Raw genomic sequence first — 18,899 nt, forward strand, 5'->3', positions numbered from 1 at the left:
GGTTCTTTATAAAGCAACTGCTGGAGGCCAGTGTCTGTCGCTGCTTCCTGGGGCAGAGCCACAGGGGCGGGTTTTAAATGCTGGTGCAGGCGAAGGCCCGAGTCAGAGCCACCCTCTGGCCCCGAGTAAGATGTGACCTCCTACTTTAATTCACTTGTCGCCTTAAAGCCCCGTTCTTCATCACTGGGAGGTGGGGGGGGGGGACGGAGAGTATGACAACAATCACGAGACACATGAGATTTTTGCAAATGATAGGTGATTAATCTGTGAACTTCTGACTCTGCGTTTACCCCTTGCATACCGTCATGCTTCTTCCTCTTCCGGGGTGGGTGGTGCATCTAGGGGGCACACATTTTATGGCCCTAACATGACCTATCTCTCTCTCTGTGCAAGAATTTCCCCAACTGTTTGGTCGCCATCAATTTTTAAGTAAATGACAGTAAACAAGCCAAATGATGTCCATTTAGAAGTCATGGCGCATGCCGAATTCTCTATGCTTTTCATGCGTGGACAGCTTTTCTAGATTATTAGCATCCTCATTTGTGCAAAGTCTTTAATTTCTAATTGTATCTCAAGTACCCTGTTCATATTTTCTGTCCCCTCCGCAGTGACATGACTTTCAGATGTTCACGTGGCCGTCCCTCCACCCGAGTCTCCGATGTTAGGGGGTTTCACGCCAGGCACGGATGTGCCTGTCCGTTCCAGCATATCAGACCCTCTTTGCCTTTATTCATCTGCCGTGCGACTGACTCCTGAGTGCCAGGGACATTGCTAGTGCTGCTTAGCCAGACCCCCGAGGAGACGGGCAGTGTACGCCCAGTACGGGGGTGGAGGAAAGGCCGGGAGTTCCAGGCACCGCAGGCCCATGCAGACAGGAGGTCACAAAGCTGCCCAGGGGTGGGGGGGGGGTCCCCACGGCACCCAGCCTTCTCGCATCCTGCTTGGTTAATATGCCTCCAAATAACCGGCGTTGGAATCGTGATAGAAATTGAGGCTTTCGCGTTCATTTAAAAATCAAAGGCCGTAGAAGCCTCAGGGACCCACCCAGGAGCCTGGCCACACCTGCGGGTCCAAGGAGCTTCTCCAGGGGCTTTGGTGTGCCAAGCGGGGAACCTCAGGTTAGTAAGAGAGGAAACCAGGGGACCACCGCTTTCCTGCAGACACCCAGCAGGAAAACATTGACACTAGATGGCAGCAATGCCATATCTTTTCCCTCCCAATTAACCCGGCCTTGAGATCTTGGGGGAAATATCGCAATATTAACACACAAATACAACCATGTTACAAATTCAGCCTATCTGACTTGACAGCCGGCTCCCACCCTCTGCATACAGGTGATGAAGAAACCATTTGACATAAATCATGGTAACTCTCTGATACACGATCTGGACAAAGAAAATGCCCCATATAAATAATAGCGAAAATGAGTAGTTACTGGTGATTTGGGGCCATTTTCCCTCAGAGATGGGAGTCAGGTGGTTTTCTGCACAGCAGAGGAGGGGTGGTGGCAGTCGGGGCTTTAAGCAGAACCCGGGGAAGGTGCAGTCCCACCTGCAGCCTGGGCCTGTCACGGTTATGGGCGAAGGTGTTCACTTTCACAGATGACATTCGACATCCTGATTGGGACTCTAATAGAATGAAAATCGACTGTGAGCCCTGGCCCGGGATAGTTGGGTTTTGGAAACGTTTTTTAATGGCAGAAATCCTTCTCGGTGACACAGGCCATTAGGAAGAGTGACGCGGAGACAAGGCTCCGTTTCTCAGGAGAAGCCAGCTCTTCAGTCCTAAGAGAGAGCTTTTTTTTTTTTCTTCCTGATGAGGCTTGAACTATTGAGCACTTAATGCATCTTAAAAGGCATTTTTATTCACTTGCTGAGTTATGGTACCATGTGGGGTCTGATCTAAAGTCACAGAGGGGGCAGCGTGCACCCCCCTCCCCATACGCCTAGTTCAGCCTGAGGAGTAGGATCCATGGACCCCACTGGGGACCCCCCCCATTGAGCCATGCTGTCTTCTTACTCTGCCTCCAGGGAGAGTGACAGGCAAAACGGGACTTTGCACGTGGAAAATCCCTGTCTAAGCTAGGACTGCAGCATTCAGAGAAGCAAATTTGACTCCTTGTATTTAGAAGTTCGTGTCTCTAGGAGAAAGACGAGCGTCTGATGGAGCGTCCATGGTTCCTCGTAGGCTGGGGGGAGACGGAGGGCATCATGCTTCCGTGCTTTAAATTTCAAGATGGTAGCCCTTCATTTTCGGATTCCGTCACATTCTCATGCAGCCTGCAGACCGGCAAGACAAAAGGAATCTAAGAAAAATGAGACAAGGAAATAAAACACGAACTTGTCAACCTACTTGATCTTGAAGGTTGAGACAAAACGCAGGTAGAAGGAAGCACCACGCCCCTTGCCAACAGCGGGTCTTCACCGAAACCATCCAATGGTGTGGATGACACAGTGTTCCCTACCGTTGTTCTGTGATAATGATTCTGGATATAGAAACATAGAAATGCTGCCTTACCGAATGACGCATTTTCCACGTTCTGGTCCCTCCCATCCTCTAATGGAGGTACCTAAACCTATTTGGCCAAGAAGGGTGAGTCCTCTACTGTCCCTGTGTACACACAAGCCTTCCCCTGTGGTTTCTGTTTGTCTAGGAACTACCACCTCCCCTTAAAATGCCTCTCCTTCCCTGCTCCTCGGGAGTGCTGGAGAGCCTCCCGCACTGGGCTGCCGGGAGAAATCTGGTTCTAGAGCCGTCCTCTCTCAGCCACCTGCATCCTTCGTGTCTTTTCTCCCGAAGCCCCTACCCAGCCCATTGAAATTCATATAGTTTCACCTGATGTTGTACCAATACAGACTCCCTCATAAGCAGACCACACTGTGGATGCTAGACACCCTTCCTGGCTTCGTGTTTATTCCGAGTATGTTTGTGTGGAGGTGGCCTCAACACTACCCAAGTCAGGGAATAGGAAAATCATTTATCTCCTTGTAAATAGTCATCTTGCCAAAGACAGTGTCTAATGATGATGATGATGAGGATGCTGACGATGATGATGATGATGATGATAATAATAATCTATGTTTTCCTTTGGAGCTGGAGCCTTGTTGGCTCCCTGTCCACCTGCATGTCTTTCTCTAAGTTACGCTGGGGGTTTCTCTCCTCCGGTCAGCAAGCACACGGAGATCCGGGGGTGGAGGCTGGCCCCCGCCCCGCAGATCCTCCTAGTTTGCTGGAGTTGCCGAGTCCTGTGGCCTCTCCCGGTGGGTGGCGTGGGCGTCCCCAGCCCAGCACCCAACAAGTCTCCTGCGCCCGCCCGCGCGGTGCCGCGCGCGGGAGGCCGAGCAGAGCGCGGCGCGGGCGGGGAGCCCGCGGGCGGGGAGCCGGCGGCCGGGGCTGGGCGGTCTGGGCCGCGCGCGCGGCCAGCCTCCTTCCCCTCTCCGTGGGCAGGGATGGTTGAGTCCAGCCGCCGCGGCGGTGGCTCCCTGCGCGCCGGCAGCCCGTCTCCTGCGCTCCCCGCCTTCCGCCGCTAGCCCGGCTCTCCTCCCCCCGCGCCGCCCTCCCCTCCCCTCCCGCGGCTCCCACTCGCCCGCGCGCTCTCCAGCTGCCTCCGCTCCGCTCCGCTCCGCTCCGCTCCGGCGCCAGGTCTCTCCCGGCTGCGCGCGCTCCTCTCCCCGCCTCGCCCCCTCCCGCAGCCCCTCCGGCTCGGCCCGGCCCGGCCCGGTGTCGGGGATCGCGGCGGCTCAGCCCTGCAGTGGCTCGGGACCGGACCGATGCTATGAGAGCGAAGCGAGCCGGGCGCCCAGACCCGCGGGAGGCGTCGGACGCGCGGCCGCCCTGGGCGCGGAGCTCTGTCGCCGGCTCGCCTTGCCCTCTGCCGAGCACTTGGCTCCGTTCGTAGCCCCGCCGCGCCTCGGAGGAGACGGGCGCCGCGAGAAGAGCCGCCGGTGTCGTGTGTGCGTGTGGACCTATCTGCAGACATGACAACGCGGAGGAAATCCCGGGCGCCGCTCGGGCTCCGACTGCCGCTGGCCCTGCTCTGCGCGGGGCTCCTCGCCGCGGCCAAGGGTAAGGGCGCCGTGGCGGCCGGGGAGGTGCGCGAGCCCGCCGAGGCCCGCGGCCGGCGACCCGAGCGTGCGCTGGCGGGCGGGCCGGGCGGCGGGGCTGGCGCCTGCGGGTGGCTGTCCATCGCGGACGCGCGGGGCCCGCCGCGCCGGGAGCCGGGCCCGCACCGCACCCCGCGTCCCTTTCCCCCTCGCTCGGGCCGGAACCGAACCGAACCGCGGCCGTGGGGCTCGTTGGGGGAGAAGCGAGGCGAAGCGGATCGGATCGGGGCTGACACTGCCTCGGCGGCGGCGGCGGCTTTGCCTCCACGGGGATGTGGGTACGGCGGGTCGGGGTGGCTGGCGGCGGTTCCCAGGACTTTCTCCCGAACCCCGAGCGGCTGGGAAAGTGGCCGGGCGAAGCCAGCCTCCCAAGTTGGGGCTCTGGGGAAACGGGGGGCTGTTTGTGGACCACCCCTAAACCTGCCTGCCGGCCTGGCTGGCTCCCCGCACCCTTGCAGAGCACCCCGCCGCTCCTCCCTCCCCGCCACCGTCCTCAGGGACCGTGAGGAGCCACCTCTGTGAGGAGCCACCTCTGTGAGGTCGCCCCCGCCTTCCCTGCCCCGCACTTCGCTCTTTGCAAGTTGGAAGGAGCTGGCGAGGTGCGTGAGGGAAGCGGGGAGCCCTGGGAGGGATTCCGCCCCGCACACAGGCGTGTGGTTGCGGGGCTCTTCCCGTTTGCTCCCGCCGGTCAGGACCGGGGGTCTCGCTGGGCGGCTCCCTGGGCGCGGAGCCGTGAACTTGGCTTTCCCCTTGAAACGAGTTAGGGAGTGTTTTCCCCCAAGTCGCCCACAGGCTGCAGCCTCGGGGTTGGCAGTGGCTCCTGCGCTTGACTATTCTCTGGGAAAGAAAACAAGCTCGCTCTTGATTCGGAAGGAGAGAGAGAGGAGGGGAGGGAGTGAGAGAGGGAGGGAGGGGGAGGGGAGAGAGAGAGAGAGAGAGAGAGAGAGGCAGAGAGAGAGAGAGAGAGGGAGAGAGAGAGCATATATGAAGACGATTTGCTTTCATACTGGGGTGTTCTTCCCTGCTCCCCTTTGCCCTCCCTCAAGTGGGGTGCTCCCTTTCAATCAGCACCCCACCGGCTCCCTCCTGGGAATATCTATATCCATGTACATTTTTGTTTGTTTGTTTTCCTTTTTAAAGGATGGAGTCAAATCTCGTAGGTTTTAAACATGGTCATTTGTTCGAAATTCTCCTTTGCTCCCTAGACACTTTCCGCCCGTTCCCGATCCCTTCAGTGCTCTAGTTCCAGGGCGACTGACGAGGGAAGGAGGACTCTGCGGCTCCTTCGGGGAAACTCCGGATGGGCCCGGCCTGGGGACAGGTGGAGAGAATGGCAGAGCCGGCTTCCCCTCCGGGTCGCGCTTCTCCGCGGGGCGTCCAGGCCGGGCTGGGAGCTGCCTGCTGAGGTCCGGTCCCTTCACGCCAGCGCTCACCCTCACAGCGGGGCGTCTGTGGGAATGCGCCCCAAGTCCCCGGGGAGTACGGACGGCTCAGGTTCCCGTTAGTCACCAGAGCCCACGGTGGCTGGGGCTTGGGAGGCTACCAGCCTCCGCGGGTTCTATCCGCACCCGCAGGGCGGGGTCCAGACACCTCGGGCACTTTGCTGGAGCCACCACCTAGGCGCGCGGCCTCAGGGCTCAGTGCACCGTCTGGAAAAGGAGAGGTGAATCTGGAACAGTCCCGGGCAAGTTGGGCTGTCTGTGGGAGGTGTCCGCTCGTCTGAGCGGAGGGTCGGGGTAGGGGCCTGGGGACAGGACCCAGCTTCGCGCAGCCAGGTCCCCAGGTGCAGCGGAAACCCCTGCCCCTCAGCCCCGCAGAACTTCCCACGCCTTCCTCCCGCCCCCTCCTCCTCCCCAGCACGCAAAGCCAGCCAGGCCCGGCCTCTGCCGCCTCTCCGCGCACTCTCGGTTCCCGCGGTTCCCTGCGCTCCCGGCGCCCTTCCCCCGCAATTAGCAGGGGTTGCTGCGTGGAGATGCGAGCGCCCCGCCTGGGCTGCTTAGCAATCCGCACACGTGCGAGCGGATTCCGCCCCCGTGCGGGGCGCAGAGGCTCGGCTGAGGCCCGGAGCCCGGAGTAGGGGAGCAGGCGTGGGCGGGAGTCACTCCCGCAGATCCCAGAGCCGGGAGGCCAAGGGGTGCCAAGGCCAGGGCGCCCCGGAGCCTGGAGGGGCAGCCACAGGGACCGGAGCGCTTCCTGTGACTGGGGAGTCCCGGGTCCCGGCGCTCGTGTGCGTGTGTGTGTGCGTGTGTGTGTGAGTGTGTGTGCGAGTGTGTGTGCACGCGCGTGGAGGGGACGGGGTTGCGCGCACGCTGCGCCTTGCCAGGCCAAGGCTGCGGTGGGTGCGCACAGCGCTCCTTCATCGCCCCAGTGGGCCGCCCCTGCGCGGCGCCCACCCTCAGGGTCAGCCCTCCAGGCACAGGCTTCCAGCGGGCAGCTGGTGACACTGCGCAGGAGGCCAGGCTTGAGAGCTCGGGCCCCTGGGGCGGGGTCGCACTGCCCCTCCTGGAACGAAGCACGCGAGGTCCGGCCTCTGCCGGGGGCCTGGGCGCTTGGCCCGGACCTGGCGCCTGCGCGCACAGGGCCTTTCGGAGGAGCAGCGCCGGGGACAGCTGTGCCTCGTGCGCCCAGCTGGCGGCTTCCGCTGTGGCTACGGCGGCGGGCAGTTCGGGTGCATGAGGCGTCGTTCCTGACCTGTTCGCGGAGCCCCGAGAGGCCGGCGGCCCCGCAGTCGCGGTCATTCCCACCCGGTCCACCTCCGTACTGGGGCATCGGCTTTAGCAGATTGTGCTTTAAGCTTCGGTACAGGGCTGGGGGCACCCCAAATTCGCTTTTGATTTTTTTTTTTCTGTTTGATAATTAACATTGCTGTAAAGGTTGACTCCCAGGTGTGCATACCTTCTTAAAAGCAGCGCGTTTGCAGGGTCCAGGGGGGAGGGGAGAAGCTCGGAGCATTTTGATCTAGTTAGAGGTGGGATGTTTCTTTCCGGGAGCCCTCAGATTCGCGCCCCTTACCTGGGGCAGATCCACCGCCTGTTTGGGCAAACAAACTTCCCTCTCAGTTGTTTGTGCAGCGACGAGAATGAGGTTATTTGCAGAAAGCATCCTAAAGAGAACTATGTAGGATATTTCCCCAAGGCTCTACCACAGGAAGCCTGGGGCAGAAAAAAATGTTCGTCAAAATTCGTAATTCCAGCGTTCCTTAATCCGCCCGGCAAAGGGATGTAACCACGCATTGCCAAGTTCCCACAGAAACCATGTAAGCAGAGAGAGACACTAGCCAGCACACTTCCCGAATCTGCCAGCTTCCAGACGAGCTACGTTTCTAACAACTCATATAACCAGCGAGGGGACTGAGACCTTTCATTTGCCATTCCGAGTCCTCGATGGCCCGGCCACCGCACAGATAGTCTGTCCTGAGGAAGCCAGGACTCCCCAGAATAAGTGCCTTTCACAGACCACCCCTAAATCCGCCACACAGTAAAGGGTGGACGGTGTGAAAGGGAGTTAACATGCCTGCAGTCATGGTTTGCTTAGCACGTCATGTGTGTTTTCTTATTGCCTTGACGAGGGGATTAATTTTTTTGTTTGTTTTTTTGTTTTTCCAGTGCATAACTGTTTAGCCGGAAAGCTCCAGTGTGTCTGGAGCACCTCTGCAGTTCTTAGTTTGAGATTTGACGTCTTTTAAAAATGTAAGCAAAGGAGAGGCTGCCTTAGGAAGTGACGGTTTTTGTAAACTTGAACAGTAGGGCAAGGAGACCCCATTAAACAGGTCCAGGGAATTCACCAGCAGGTGCTCACACGGAGCAGATTTCCCGCAGCCCACACGCCCGACCCCGTTGGCACAGGCTGAGAGAGTGAAGGGTCTCACCATGTTTACTGGGCTTTCGGCTGGCCAGTCCTGTGTGGTCAGAACGCCGGCCACAAAGACAGGACTCAAAGTTTGTCCAGGCAAAAACAAAAACAGCTTCTCCTGGAGTCAGGCGTCTAAAGTCTCTGGTTTACTGTCTCAAACACCAACAGAGCTTTGAAAATGTCAAGGAAATGGTCCAGCTTCCTTTAAGAAATAGATAAACAAGGGCTCTGTAGCTGGTTAGTCCTCACCGCAGAGGGTACAGCAAATCCGATGTAGACATTTCTAAGCTGTCCAAATGCAAATGGCATATTAAGTGCTCTGCTCTGCTGAATTCTAAGCGTGTCTCTGGTAGGTGTTCTGCTGAGCTCACCGTGGCAGTAAGCCTCTACGGCGTGCGTAGACGCACCTGAAACCGGGCCCGGCATCTCTCTCTGGTTAGGTCGATTTCCTGCTAGAATTGGGTACTTGCATGGGTTCTGCTTGTGCAGAGTAGCAGACAACGCTGTGCCATCTCCAGGTTTTACCTGTTTTCTAATTAATCAGAGAAGAACGTCTGAGTAGAGATGTGGACATCCCACGGCCTGCAGTAGCTGTAGCTTTGGGTTGTTTGTACAGATACAAAAGCCTGTTGGCTCCTGTGCTGGGAGAGTAGGAGCTTGGATTGTTGGACTAGCACCCCTCTGTCATGGGGCCACTGTAGGAACCAGAGACAGATATAGTTCGAAACAGTAGAAGTGGCTTGGATGTGCCACCTGAGCGAAAAAAATAGGTTCTTTGGCTGCGCCGAAACCCATTAGTCTAAAGGAAATCAACCTTTGACCTTGCCTTCAGTTGCACAGCTACTGTGCTTAGTTCCCTCAATGTCTGGTTCACAGCAACCTGTCAGGGTAAAAATCAAATAATCATATTTAGGTATGTGCCTAAGTGCAAGGAAATAACTCTCTTCCACGATGACTTGAGATGACCTAAGTGACCTCAGACTAATTGACGTGTCTGTGTTGAAGGTAAAATTTCTTCGCTAGTGCTGAGGTTGACAAGGGGCAGAATTAAAATTCCCGTTACATATAAAAAAAATAGAAGATTGTTTTATTAAATTAGTTAAATTTGGTTGTGGGAGCTTTATGGAAATAATGCACAACTTGTAGGGTTTTTTTCTCCTTTCCCAACAAATCACCCTTTTTGGATGCAGAGTATTGCAACAATTTTTCCCCCTTTTTTTGAGTTCAGCTGCAATTTCTTTAAACCATTTATATCAATCACTAATTTTTGTGAGTGGGAAACACATCAGTGCTTTAGGGGAATTGTAGGATCTTTATCCTCAAACGTCTTTATTCTGGCCGGGTGGGAGATTTTGTCATCTACTAAGCACACTGTCCCATTTAACAAAGCCTACTTCTGGGTGCGCTGCGAACATCCTACTGAGGAACACAATTTCAGCAAATCGACTCGATTTAGCATCCGTGTTACTTTGACCCTCCGTGGCAACATTAATCTCTGGCTAAAACTTCTTCGGTGAATGAAAAAACATGCAGGCATGGACACCTATCAAAAATAACTCCTGTATGTTTATGTTTCTAATCCATTTTGTGATTTACCGACTGACATCTTGCTTTATCTTGTGCTAGTTTTAGCTCGGGGAGGCTATTTCAGCATGCTCTTTCTCCAAACTTAAGCGTGGTAAAGGAGATACTCTTTTCTTAATGCTAATAATCTTAATATAATTTTGCCCCCATTGTTTGTAAAGTAGGAAGTCATGAGTAATGCTTTGTGATTTCAAACTTTTTCTTGTTATTAACATGAGATCAAGGGAAACAGGCATGAAGGAGTCGAGTCGTAGGTGCCACTCACCAGGTTTTTCACTCATGAGTTTATTTTAGAATATTGTCGCAACCTGAGATTTAAATTATGTAAAACATTGGTCTACTTCTAAGTATCTTTTATTGATTCATTTTTTTAGTTTAATGTATTTCGGAGACCCTTAACGTCAATCGAATTCAAGAAAAACTAATATGACGCCTAGCTATTATAAATGTAAACCCAACTTTCTGTCTGAATTTTCCAGCTAGTCGTAAGTCACATGAGTCCCCCTGGAATCAGAGCAGGTTTTGAGGACATCCAGCATGTCCCCAGTGTATTATGGCGACGCTCTGTCTTTGAACTAAACACGTCACCCAGTCACCCACGTCATTGTAGACGTTGGCATTTTGACCATGTCATAGAGTTTTTGAATACTCTTTTGCAAGCTTTGTGTATGTAAGAATCACTTGAAGTCTTGTTTAAATGCAAATTCCGAGGTCTCTTCCCTCAGTGATTCATAATAAGTAGGTTTTGGATGATCTCGAGAAACCCGATTTATACATGTATATCTATCTATTCATCTACCCATCCATCCGTCTGTCCGTCCGTCCGTCCGTCCGTCCATCCATCCATCCATCCATCCATCTATCCATCCATCCATCTATGTATCCACCTATCTATCTCTATCTTCCTTTCAGTAAAAGGCACCAGAATCTAATAAACTACTGAGCTTTTGCAGGCTAATTGGCCCACACAGATTTCCTGACGAATGCACTATATTATGAAATTATGCAATTATTTCAGAAAAGTTCTTCTATATCATCAGTGCCTCCATTATCAGCATTCATCATTCTATGCTCTTTAATCTTTAAAAAACAAAGCCAAAAAAAAAAAAAGGATTTCACAGCAAAGCTGAGATTCAAGCTCCCCATCCATAATGTTTACATCTTGGTTTGACTTCAAGCGATAATTATACTCTTTCATATAAAAATAGTCTATGAATAAATTATTTTATTATATTTTTTCTTTTACTGTTTAGTGTACTCTGATATGACTGGTATTATGTAAGAAAAAGCCAAACGTTAGATTAAAATTAGAATTATTTGGGAAGTGATCTCTAATGAATTAAAAGTCTTTGAAATTAATCGTGAATTCTGAGCAGTCGTTTTCCAGATGCCTGGTGAATTCTTATGCCTTTATTCAGAGACATGTGTTTTTTTTTTTCTTCTCTTGTTATTAATAGAAAATGTCTTTATTGATCTTTTACAAGTGAGCGCTTTTCTACACGAAGTTGATTTTCATGTGAAATGTATGGTGGACCCTCATCATTCAGGTCCCTGTAAAATCCTACATTCTCAGAGATTGTGGTTCTTCAAACTTTCCCCGATGACTCTCTGAGTGAATTTTCGCTTCCTTTTTCTATCAGCGAATTGATAATCAAAGCTATAAATATTTGACTTGTATGCAAATGGCAATCTTCAGAATGACAGACAGTTCAGCACAGCTCCTTTCTTTGAAATGTTGGCTTCCCCTGAACTCAAAGATATTCACTATCCTTTCAAGAATGGTTGCTAAGAGTGTGTTCAAAGGCCATCGACAACTTTTGCCTCCATGTTTCAAACTATCTTTTTTTTTTATGAGTAAGAAAGTGGTGTACTTTGATGTGTAGTACAGCTGTGGACAGTGGAGACTTCCGGGGTGTGATTGACCTTTCAAACAGAAGAGAAGGAGGGGCCCTGACAATGTGAGAAGGGTCACATTTTTACAAAAAAATTAACCGAGTGGAGCGGATGACCCCCTCTGTGTGCTAGAAAGGTAAATTTCTTCAGCACCAATCTTGCACGTCATGTTTTATCTCGGTCCTTTTCTCCTTTGTTTACAAAATATAATTATTGTCAACAACTTAAGATAAATGTAGGAATTAGGATTTGCTTTTGTTTGTGTGGATGACAATCTACATGGAGTTGCCGGTTCCTGGTTGACTATGCATGCTCCATTTTACATGAAAACAATGTGAATTTTTCAAAATATAAATCTTAATACTTTAAAAAACTACAGACACTATCAAGAGAAGGTCAAGTGAGAAAAATCATCTCGTTACTGTTAGGTGGGGTTATTTTTATTTATTGGTATATTTAAGCACCGAAGTTGAACTACTATCATTTGGGAGAAATAGACATGTTTTTGGTCCCTTTTCCTCCTTAGCAGTGAAGACCTGGGGGCCAAGGAAGAGATTTGGGAAGTCTGGACTCTAACATATGATTACAGTAATCGTCTTGCTCACTTGAAGAATTATGGCGTGTATTGGCTGGAATCACTCAGCTCGATAAAACCGGAATCCGTGATCCCTTACTATTCTCCTTCATACTTTAATAAAGAAGTTACATCCATGATTGCCCTCATGGAGCCTTCATTCTTAAACAACAAAACGAAACAAAACACACACACACACTAAATTACTTGACTTAATTAGTATTTATTCAAATACAGGACTGAGCTAGAGGCTTGACATGTCCCGAGGTGCTCCTGCAGGTATTAGCGAGGTGCTCCCGCAGGGGGAGGAGGTCGGAAGACTCAGAGATCAGAGGGGAAAGAGAACAGGAACAGAACCAGTGGGGAGTCTGTTGGGGGAGAGGTGGCCTGAGACAGGACAGCCAGAAGCCTTGTGTTTTTTTTCCCTTAGCATCCTGAAGGCTGGGTAAGCCTCAGGCATGTAAATACACCTATAAATTCTGCATAAATCACCGCCCTGGGGCTCTTGCTTACCATATGCAAATATATCCCTCCTTCTTTCTTGCACAGCTGTGGGCCAGACCCTTGTCTGGACTGGGAATGCATTTCTTGGAGGCAAGAATGTTTTGCCATTTTCAACTCTGTCTTCCAGGTTTCAGGGCCGTTGCTGTTACTTTTATGGCTGGTCACAATGGTCTCCGGAGCCTAACGCTAAAAGACCACCCGGTGGGGAAACAAACCAACCACAGGCAGCTCCTTTGGGTTTGCTGTTCCTGCCCGTGCACTTCGGTGTCTTAATACTCCGCATGCTCGCCCAGAACGCGGGTGCTTCCCCCAGGCTGACTTTCAAAGCCCCTTGGACCCCGGCTTCAGTCTCTCCAGCCGTATGGCTGTGCTTTCTGCTAGCGACTCCACTTAAGTCAAATCCGGTTAACGGAGGACACAGCGCCTCTATCGCCATTGACCCCAAGTCGGCCCAGCCTTGAGTTAACTTCCACTTACCTCTCCCATAAGTCGATCACCCAATCTCTCCTCCATCTAAGTTTCTTCGTCACGTACTACGTTTCACAATTATGTCATGACATAGGGAATTGTGAGTTTAGGATCTTATAAAAAAAAAATAGTGCCGTTTGTTTGCTGATTTTGTTTGTTTACATCCCTCTTACTCCATGGGTCTTCGAGTCCCAGAGAGCTGAAAGATACTCCTGCAACTATCAGAGTCTTCCAGCGCCTCCTTACACAGTCACTATGTCTTCCGTGAATAAACAAATATTCTCATATACTCGATTCCGCCCATATTTCTAAGGGAGCCAAATTAATGTGTTGTAAATATTTCGCAGAGACTCAGAAGAGCGATGTTGTAAATATTTCACAGAGACTCAGAAGAACGATGACCTATAGAAAGTATCAGCAGTAATATCTTCAAGTCACCGTACGTGATTTATTTATTCATGTACCTAGACTAGCACTTGTCCAGAGCGCTAGCTTTGAGCCCCTATCTCCGGCGTATTATTTTGCCATGCTTGTTTGATTCATCTGTGTTTCCGTTTCATAATTATGTCACTTTGTATACAAAGTAAGAGATCGGGGGTATTTGCATTTTTTTTTTCTGAGTGAATAATTTAATGATATTAGAGCTCGTTCAGCCGATATGTCAACCGACAATTGTCATTTTGATCTTCGTGACTATTTTATCTTCGGCTTTTAATTTAAAAGAATTACATAAGAGGATTACAGAACAGAGGAGAGCTGATCAGCCTCTTTCTTTTACAACTGCAATTACAAAATTACCTTTCCAGCGTATGTTAGTGGCATCGAGAGAAATAGAAGGGACACGCGTTAGAGTATTTAAAAGATGAGGGGTCTTCTGACCCGAAAGTAGAAGACCCCAGCCATGCCAAACTTTGGAGTATGATTTATATCTCCCAGCAAATGTGTTTTTCTTTCCATTTTCATGATGGATGGACAATACGAGGCCTTTTAAAAAGAGTCGGTATAAAGATAATCGAAAGTGTTAGGTGACGAGGTGAAGTGACTGTCATTTCTGCTGTGAAGTGGGTTCTCTAGAGCTGAGAGAAGAACTTGGGAGACGGAGGAAAACGAAACTACCTTAGTTAGAGGTCCGGAGTCATTTACTGCAGCCTTGAGAATAAGGTATTCGAGCCACGTTTGATCGCCTCGTAATAACTACTCATTCTTCGTCCCAGATTAAGGATGGATAGGGACAGAAAGCCCAAAGCATGTTATGTCGTCTTCTGTCCCCGACGCTGGACCTCTGTAGGATCAGATGCCACCAAGAGCAATCGAAGCGCTAGAAACAGGTCTGATGTCAGTGGGGGCGGGGGAAGCTCCCGTCTGCGCTGCCTGCGTTAGCTGCTGCTTGTTGCTGCGTAATGTTATCATCGCAAACGCGGTGCTTCAAACAGCAGCGGACGTGTAGGATCTCCCGGTTTCTGGGGGTGAGGGCTCTGTGCAAGGCCGAGCTATCACACAGACCCCCCTCTGCTGCTGGCCTCCCAGGCTGTCGCACGGTGCTGGCTGGGACCCCAGTCTCATCTGCAGCTCAGCTGGAGAAGGACCCGCCCTATGGTGACTCAGGCGGTGGCAGGAATTGCGTTCCTTGTGGTTGCAGGGGTGACGGTATAAGGTTAAGCCGCAGGCCGGAGCAACCCCTCAGTTCCTGGAGGTCGTCCACACCTCCTGGTCACCTGAGGCTTCCCAGCGGGACTCAGAGAGAGCCTCAGGCAAGTCGGACTCTGCAGAGTTATTTGTGGACACGCAGTCACCTGTGCTCCATCACTTTGACCGTATTCTGTTAGTTAGAAGCAAGACCCAGGGCAGGTCCTGCCCACCTTGAGGGAGAGAATTACAGGATTACATCAGGAGGGGTGGGTCACGGGTGCCAGCCCCAGAGTCTGTCCTCATCCCTATCCTAGAAATATGCTAATATAAAGAGTGTTGTGTGGTCAATAAGCCAAGGGCTGGGGGCCTGACTAAAAATGGGCATCGGATATAAATATTTTATGGAAAGAACAAACACATCATAAATATAGGAGAAGATCCCCAAACTTATTATTGATCGAAAGAATGCAAATGATGTTTTTTCTCCAATGCGTTTCTGAAACTACAGTTGATGTGTCACGTGTTAGCAAGTGCATAGGGAGATCACTTCTGTGGAGTATTACTGTATAGCTAGAAAAAATTTTTTGGGGTGCGGATCATTTGGCCATACCAATCAGTATTCTACGATATCATATATTTTAACCCAGAAATGTAACCTATCCCGCAGCAATATAAGCTCATTCATTTTAGTCCTAATAGTAACAAATAGTAACAGAGCTCAAATGTCCATCACCCTAAAATAGCTAAACGCACTGTTGTGTAGCACACTATATTACTCCTAGTGAAGTGTTTCCGTGGTAAAGGGTCGAGTTGAAAATTCAAACTAGTATGTATATTTCGTTTCCTTTTTCGCATAGGGAAAAGGCAGGCTCCTTCTATGCACGTGCAAAAGATCCAAAAAGACATACACATTGCAGCCCTGATATTTGAATGCTGTTTGTTTGATTTTTTGAATAACTAGGTCAGACTTCTCTAAGTACAATAATAGTTCTAAAAAAGCATTACCTGATCCAAAAAAAACCCAAAAACAAACAAACAAACAAACAAACAAACAAACAAACAAACAAACACACAAAGGACTGGCAGTTCTTATCAGACCATGCTGGTGAACAGACTGTAGACAGACTGCAAGATTTCTGAACGCGAAGCAACCTCCAAGTTCGTGAGTCCAGCCGTCTCGTAATTGTGTCCAGGGGAGTTAAGCATCCCGCACGGATGCATTGGGAAGACGAAGGCAGAGCTGAGTGTACCGGAACCCGATGCCCCAGCGTCCCCTCTTCCCACACACAGGCCCGGCCTGGCCATCTGTGTCCCCTCCCCCGCCCCTGTGCCCTGTCTGGCGTGAGCACAGCTGCATCCTGTGGTAAGGCTCTGGGGTAGCTGAGAAAGTGCTGGGCTTCAGTTTAAGACCGAACATCATCCTGGCAGGTGGGGAGGGCGGCGTTCACCGTGTCCGCTTCTGTGATGGTGGGGACCGCTGGGGCAGCTGCGGACCCCTCGGGGTGGGACGGCCATGCAGGGCTCGTGGCTCTGTTAAACCGTTAACTGTGGTCACTTCTTTCCGGTCATGGAAAGACGGTGTTGCCACACCTGGTGTGACATAGTTAATATATTTTATGTCGATATATTATGTCGATAATATATTTTATGTCAACAAACTGTTCGTCACTGCAGAATACTTAATTTGAAAGCGTTCAACGCCGAAGTATTTTTTTTTGTTGGGACCGCGCAGATGAGTACCATTAGACATTGCATATTTAAACTCTTTTGTGATTAAAATAATTTGAACTATGAAATAACTTGATAGGTGTGGAAACCAGCTCATTATGTAGATTGGCAGTTAATGTCATGTGACGGAAGTAGTTTGTCTGAATTTTCACGCGCTCTGGGTCTCTGTTCCGGAGGGGACAGCTGCATATGTCGTGTGTTACGTGTTCGCCAGCGTCCTCTGTGATAGACAGTCAGGGCCAGTTCCCGTATCTGCCCTTGGGTATGGCGCCTTGAAAAATACAAAGCGGACACAGTTTCTCACCTTTGCAAAGGAGATGTTAACTGGACTCAGTGTCTGAAGGGTTAGATGGATAAGCACGTGTGAAAAGCTTCGAACCGCGCCTGGCAGTTACTAACCTTAAACAAATGACAGCCACTTTTACTACAGAAACTAAAGAACTAGACTATCAATTCTAGTTATAACTACAGGAGTTATCCTGGAGGAAGCCATGTTTTTCTGGGATGAAATTATTTGTAAGTGGACGTTAATAATTATATTCGAATATCAGCGAATGTCTTATATTTGTAAGACTAAGCCTGATATTAATTTCTAGAATTCTTTAGGATGTACAAAATACTGTCATATTCTTTATTGTGTTACGGGTAAAAAAAAAAATGTGGATTTCTCAGTCAGGTCAAGTGATAGGAGCGTCCAAGTCATAATCACCCCGTGCATCACATTCCCCTGAGATAAAATTAAGTGCTCCGTAAAGTCGCTTAGAGATGTGTTTTAAAGTTGTTTATAATCAGGAAGCCTTGGACGTTTGAAGGGACCGTGAGAGGAACAATAAAAGCAAATGGCAGAAAACTTTTCACCGGCGGCAGGACGGCTCCGAAGACTGAGTTTGTCTTCGCACCCTGGCGTGCTGGGTGCTGGGTGGTCAGTGCCCATGTGATGCTTCTGTGTCCCGAGAGTGCGTACACCTTGCCAACTGCTTAGCTTTGCCCAGGAAAAGTGTCTGAGGGTATTTCTAGGCAGAACGTTTGCAACGGTGTGGCTTGCCGATGGGGCTTTGTGGAAAGAACAGTTAAATTAGGTCTTCGCTAGGCGGATGGGTAAAGCCATTCCCTTCCTGAATGTGGAAAGCCCTCGGTGGCACAGGAGCGTCTGAGGCGGTCACATCTTTAAAGCGGACGGTCCCTTCCCCTGCCACAGACTGTCCCTCCCTCTCCCAAACATGGAGCGGTCAACACTGCTCAGAGGGTCAACACAGTCTGGCCTTTCCCTTCTGATCTTGACTTCATGGTTTAGCATCTCAGGCCTCAAGATGGTTGACCACTGAATTGAAAAGCTGGCCGGACCTCACCTGCAGGCTCAGAGTCTGGACACCTGTGTTGAGATGCTCAAAGGTAGGCTCAGGGTGCGAGAAATGAGAAGTTACAGCGTCAAAATCGTGACTTGAGAATAAGATGTTCCTTCCAGGGCCGGTGACAGGGACTGGCCGAGCAGCCTGGAGAGCCGGGGGCGCAATGCAGAGCGGGGTGTGCGCAGCGCGGGCGTCAGCGCGGGCGTCAGCGCGTCCCCCACCAGGTGCGGCCAGGCGCGTGCCAGGCCAGCCGGGGAAGCCCACGCGCTCCGCAGGTCGCAGCGAAGGGGACCCGTGAGGTCGGAGACCCCGTGGACCTGCGACAGGCGGAGTGGATCAGGCATGCGACAGGCTGTGGCCCACTCACAGCGTGCCCCGCGCGGGCCTCGCCGCCCGCCCCCCGTGTCCCCGGCGGGGTCCGCGGCAGGCGCCATCGGCCTTCGCTCTCCCGGCTCCTCCGCCACCAGTGCCAGCCTCGTGGCGCTGTGACCTGGTGTTCAGATGGCGTCGCCACCGGAGGTGCTCGCTCAGCGTGCCGTCCGCGAGCGCGGCCCGGAGCCTGTGGGATGGGGGGCCCGTCCCAGCTCCTCGCCCTCCAGTTGTGGGGTCCGCCCGGGCTTCAGCTCCTCGGTCTGAAAAAGACGTGGTTCCTCCCAAACGGCTCAGCGCTCACGTCCTTTGCCTCCGACCGCAGAGGCGATCAGCTGATCGATACATACCTGGAGGGTTAGAGCGGGGGGCCCTGAATTCAGTGAGGCCACTGGCAGCTGGCAGGTTAGAAGTCAATCCATGGTGTGTGTGTGTGTGTGTAATTTTTCTTTGTTCTTTCTTCTTACTAATGCATTGCATTCAGAAAGTTGCCGTTTCTTTCCTCAAATACCATAAGGCAGATATTTCTTTTAATTAGCATAAGTTGAGATTAATTCCTCTTCGAGCATATTTATCCTGGTATCTCACAGCCTCTTATAAAAATAGACGTCGCCGTAGTGCCTGGAAAGCACAGAGGCCTCAGTTCCATCGCGACGCCCTGGGATACCTTGGTCACACTGATCATCTTTGCCACGTAGATCCCAGCCTTCTGGGAAGAAAAGTCCACTGTAGCTTTGGGGTGGACTCTTCCTTGTCCCGCATTGTCGCCGTATGGGAATGCTTCTATGGGCAGCAGGAAAAGCATCTGTTTTCTCGAAGACTTTGCCCTCTATACCCTTTGGGGTC

General features: G+C 51.3%; 1 protein-coding gene across 1 annotated transcript in view; it reads left to right on the forward strand.

Annotated features, from left to right (window-relative positions):
• The first annotated feature begins 3,611 nt into the window (after positions 1-3,611).
• Positions 3,612-18,899, forward strand: part of CSMD1 (CUB and Sushi multiple domains 1) — a 1,293,618-nt gene continuing 1,278,330 nt past the window's right edge. The window contains exon 1 of the mRNA XM_039877340.1: positions 3,612-4,065. Within this exon, the coding sequence (XP_039733274.1) occupies positions 3,978-4,065 (88 nt within the window). The 5' untranslated portion in view covers positions 3,612-3,977. The remainder of the gene's footprint in view (positions 4,066-18,899) is intronic.

This window comes from Pteropus medius, unplaced genomic scaffold, assembly GCF_902729225.1.
Source record: "Pteropus medius unplaced genomic scaffold, Ma_sr-lr_union100, whole genome shotgun sequence".
NCBI classification, from domain to species: Eukaryota; Metazoa; Chordata; class Mammalia; order Chiroptera; family Pteropodidae; genus Pteropus; species Pteropus medius.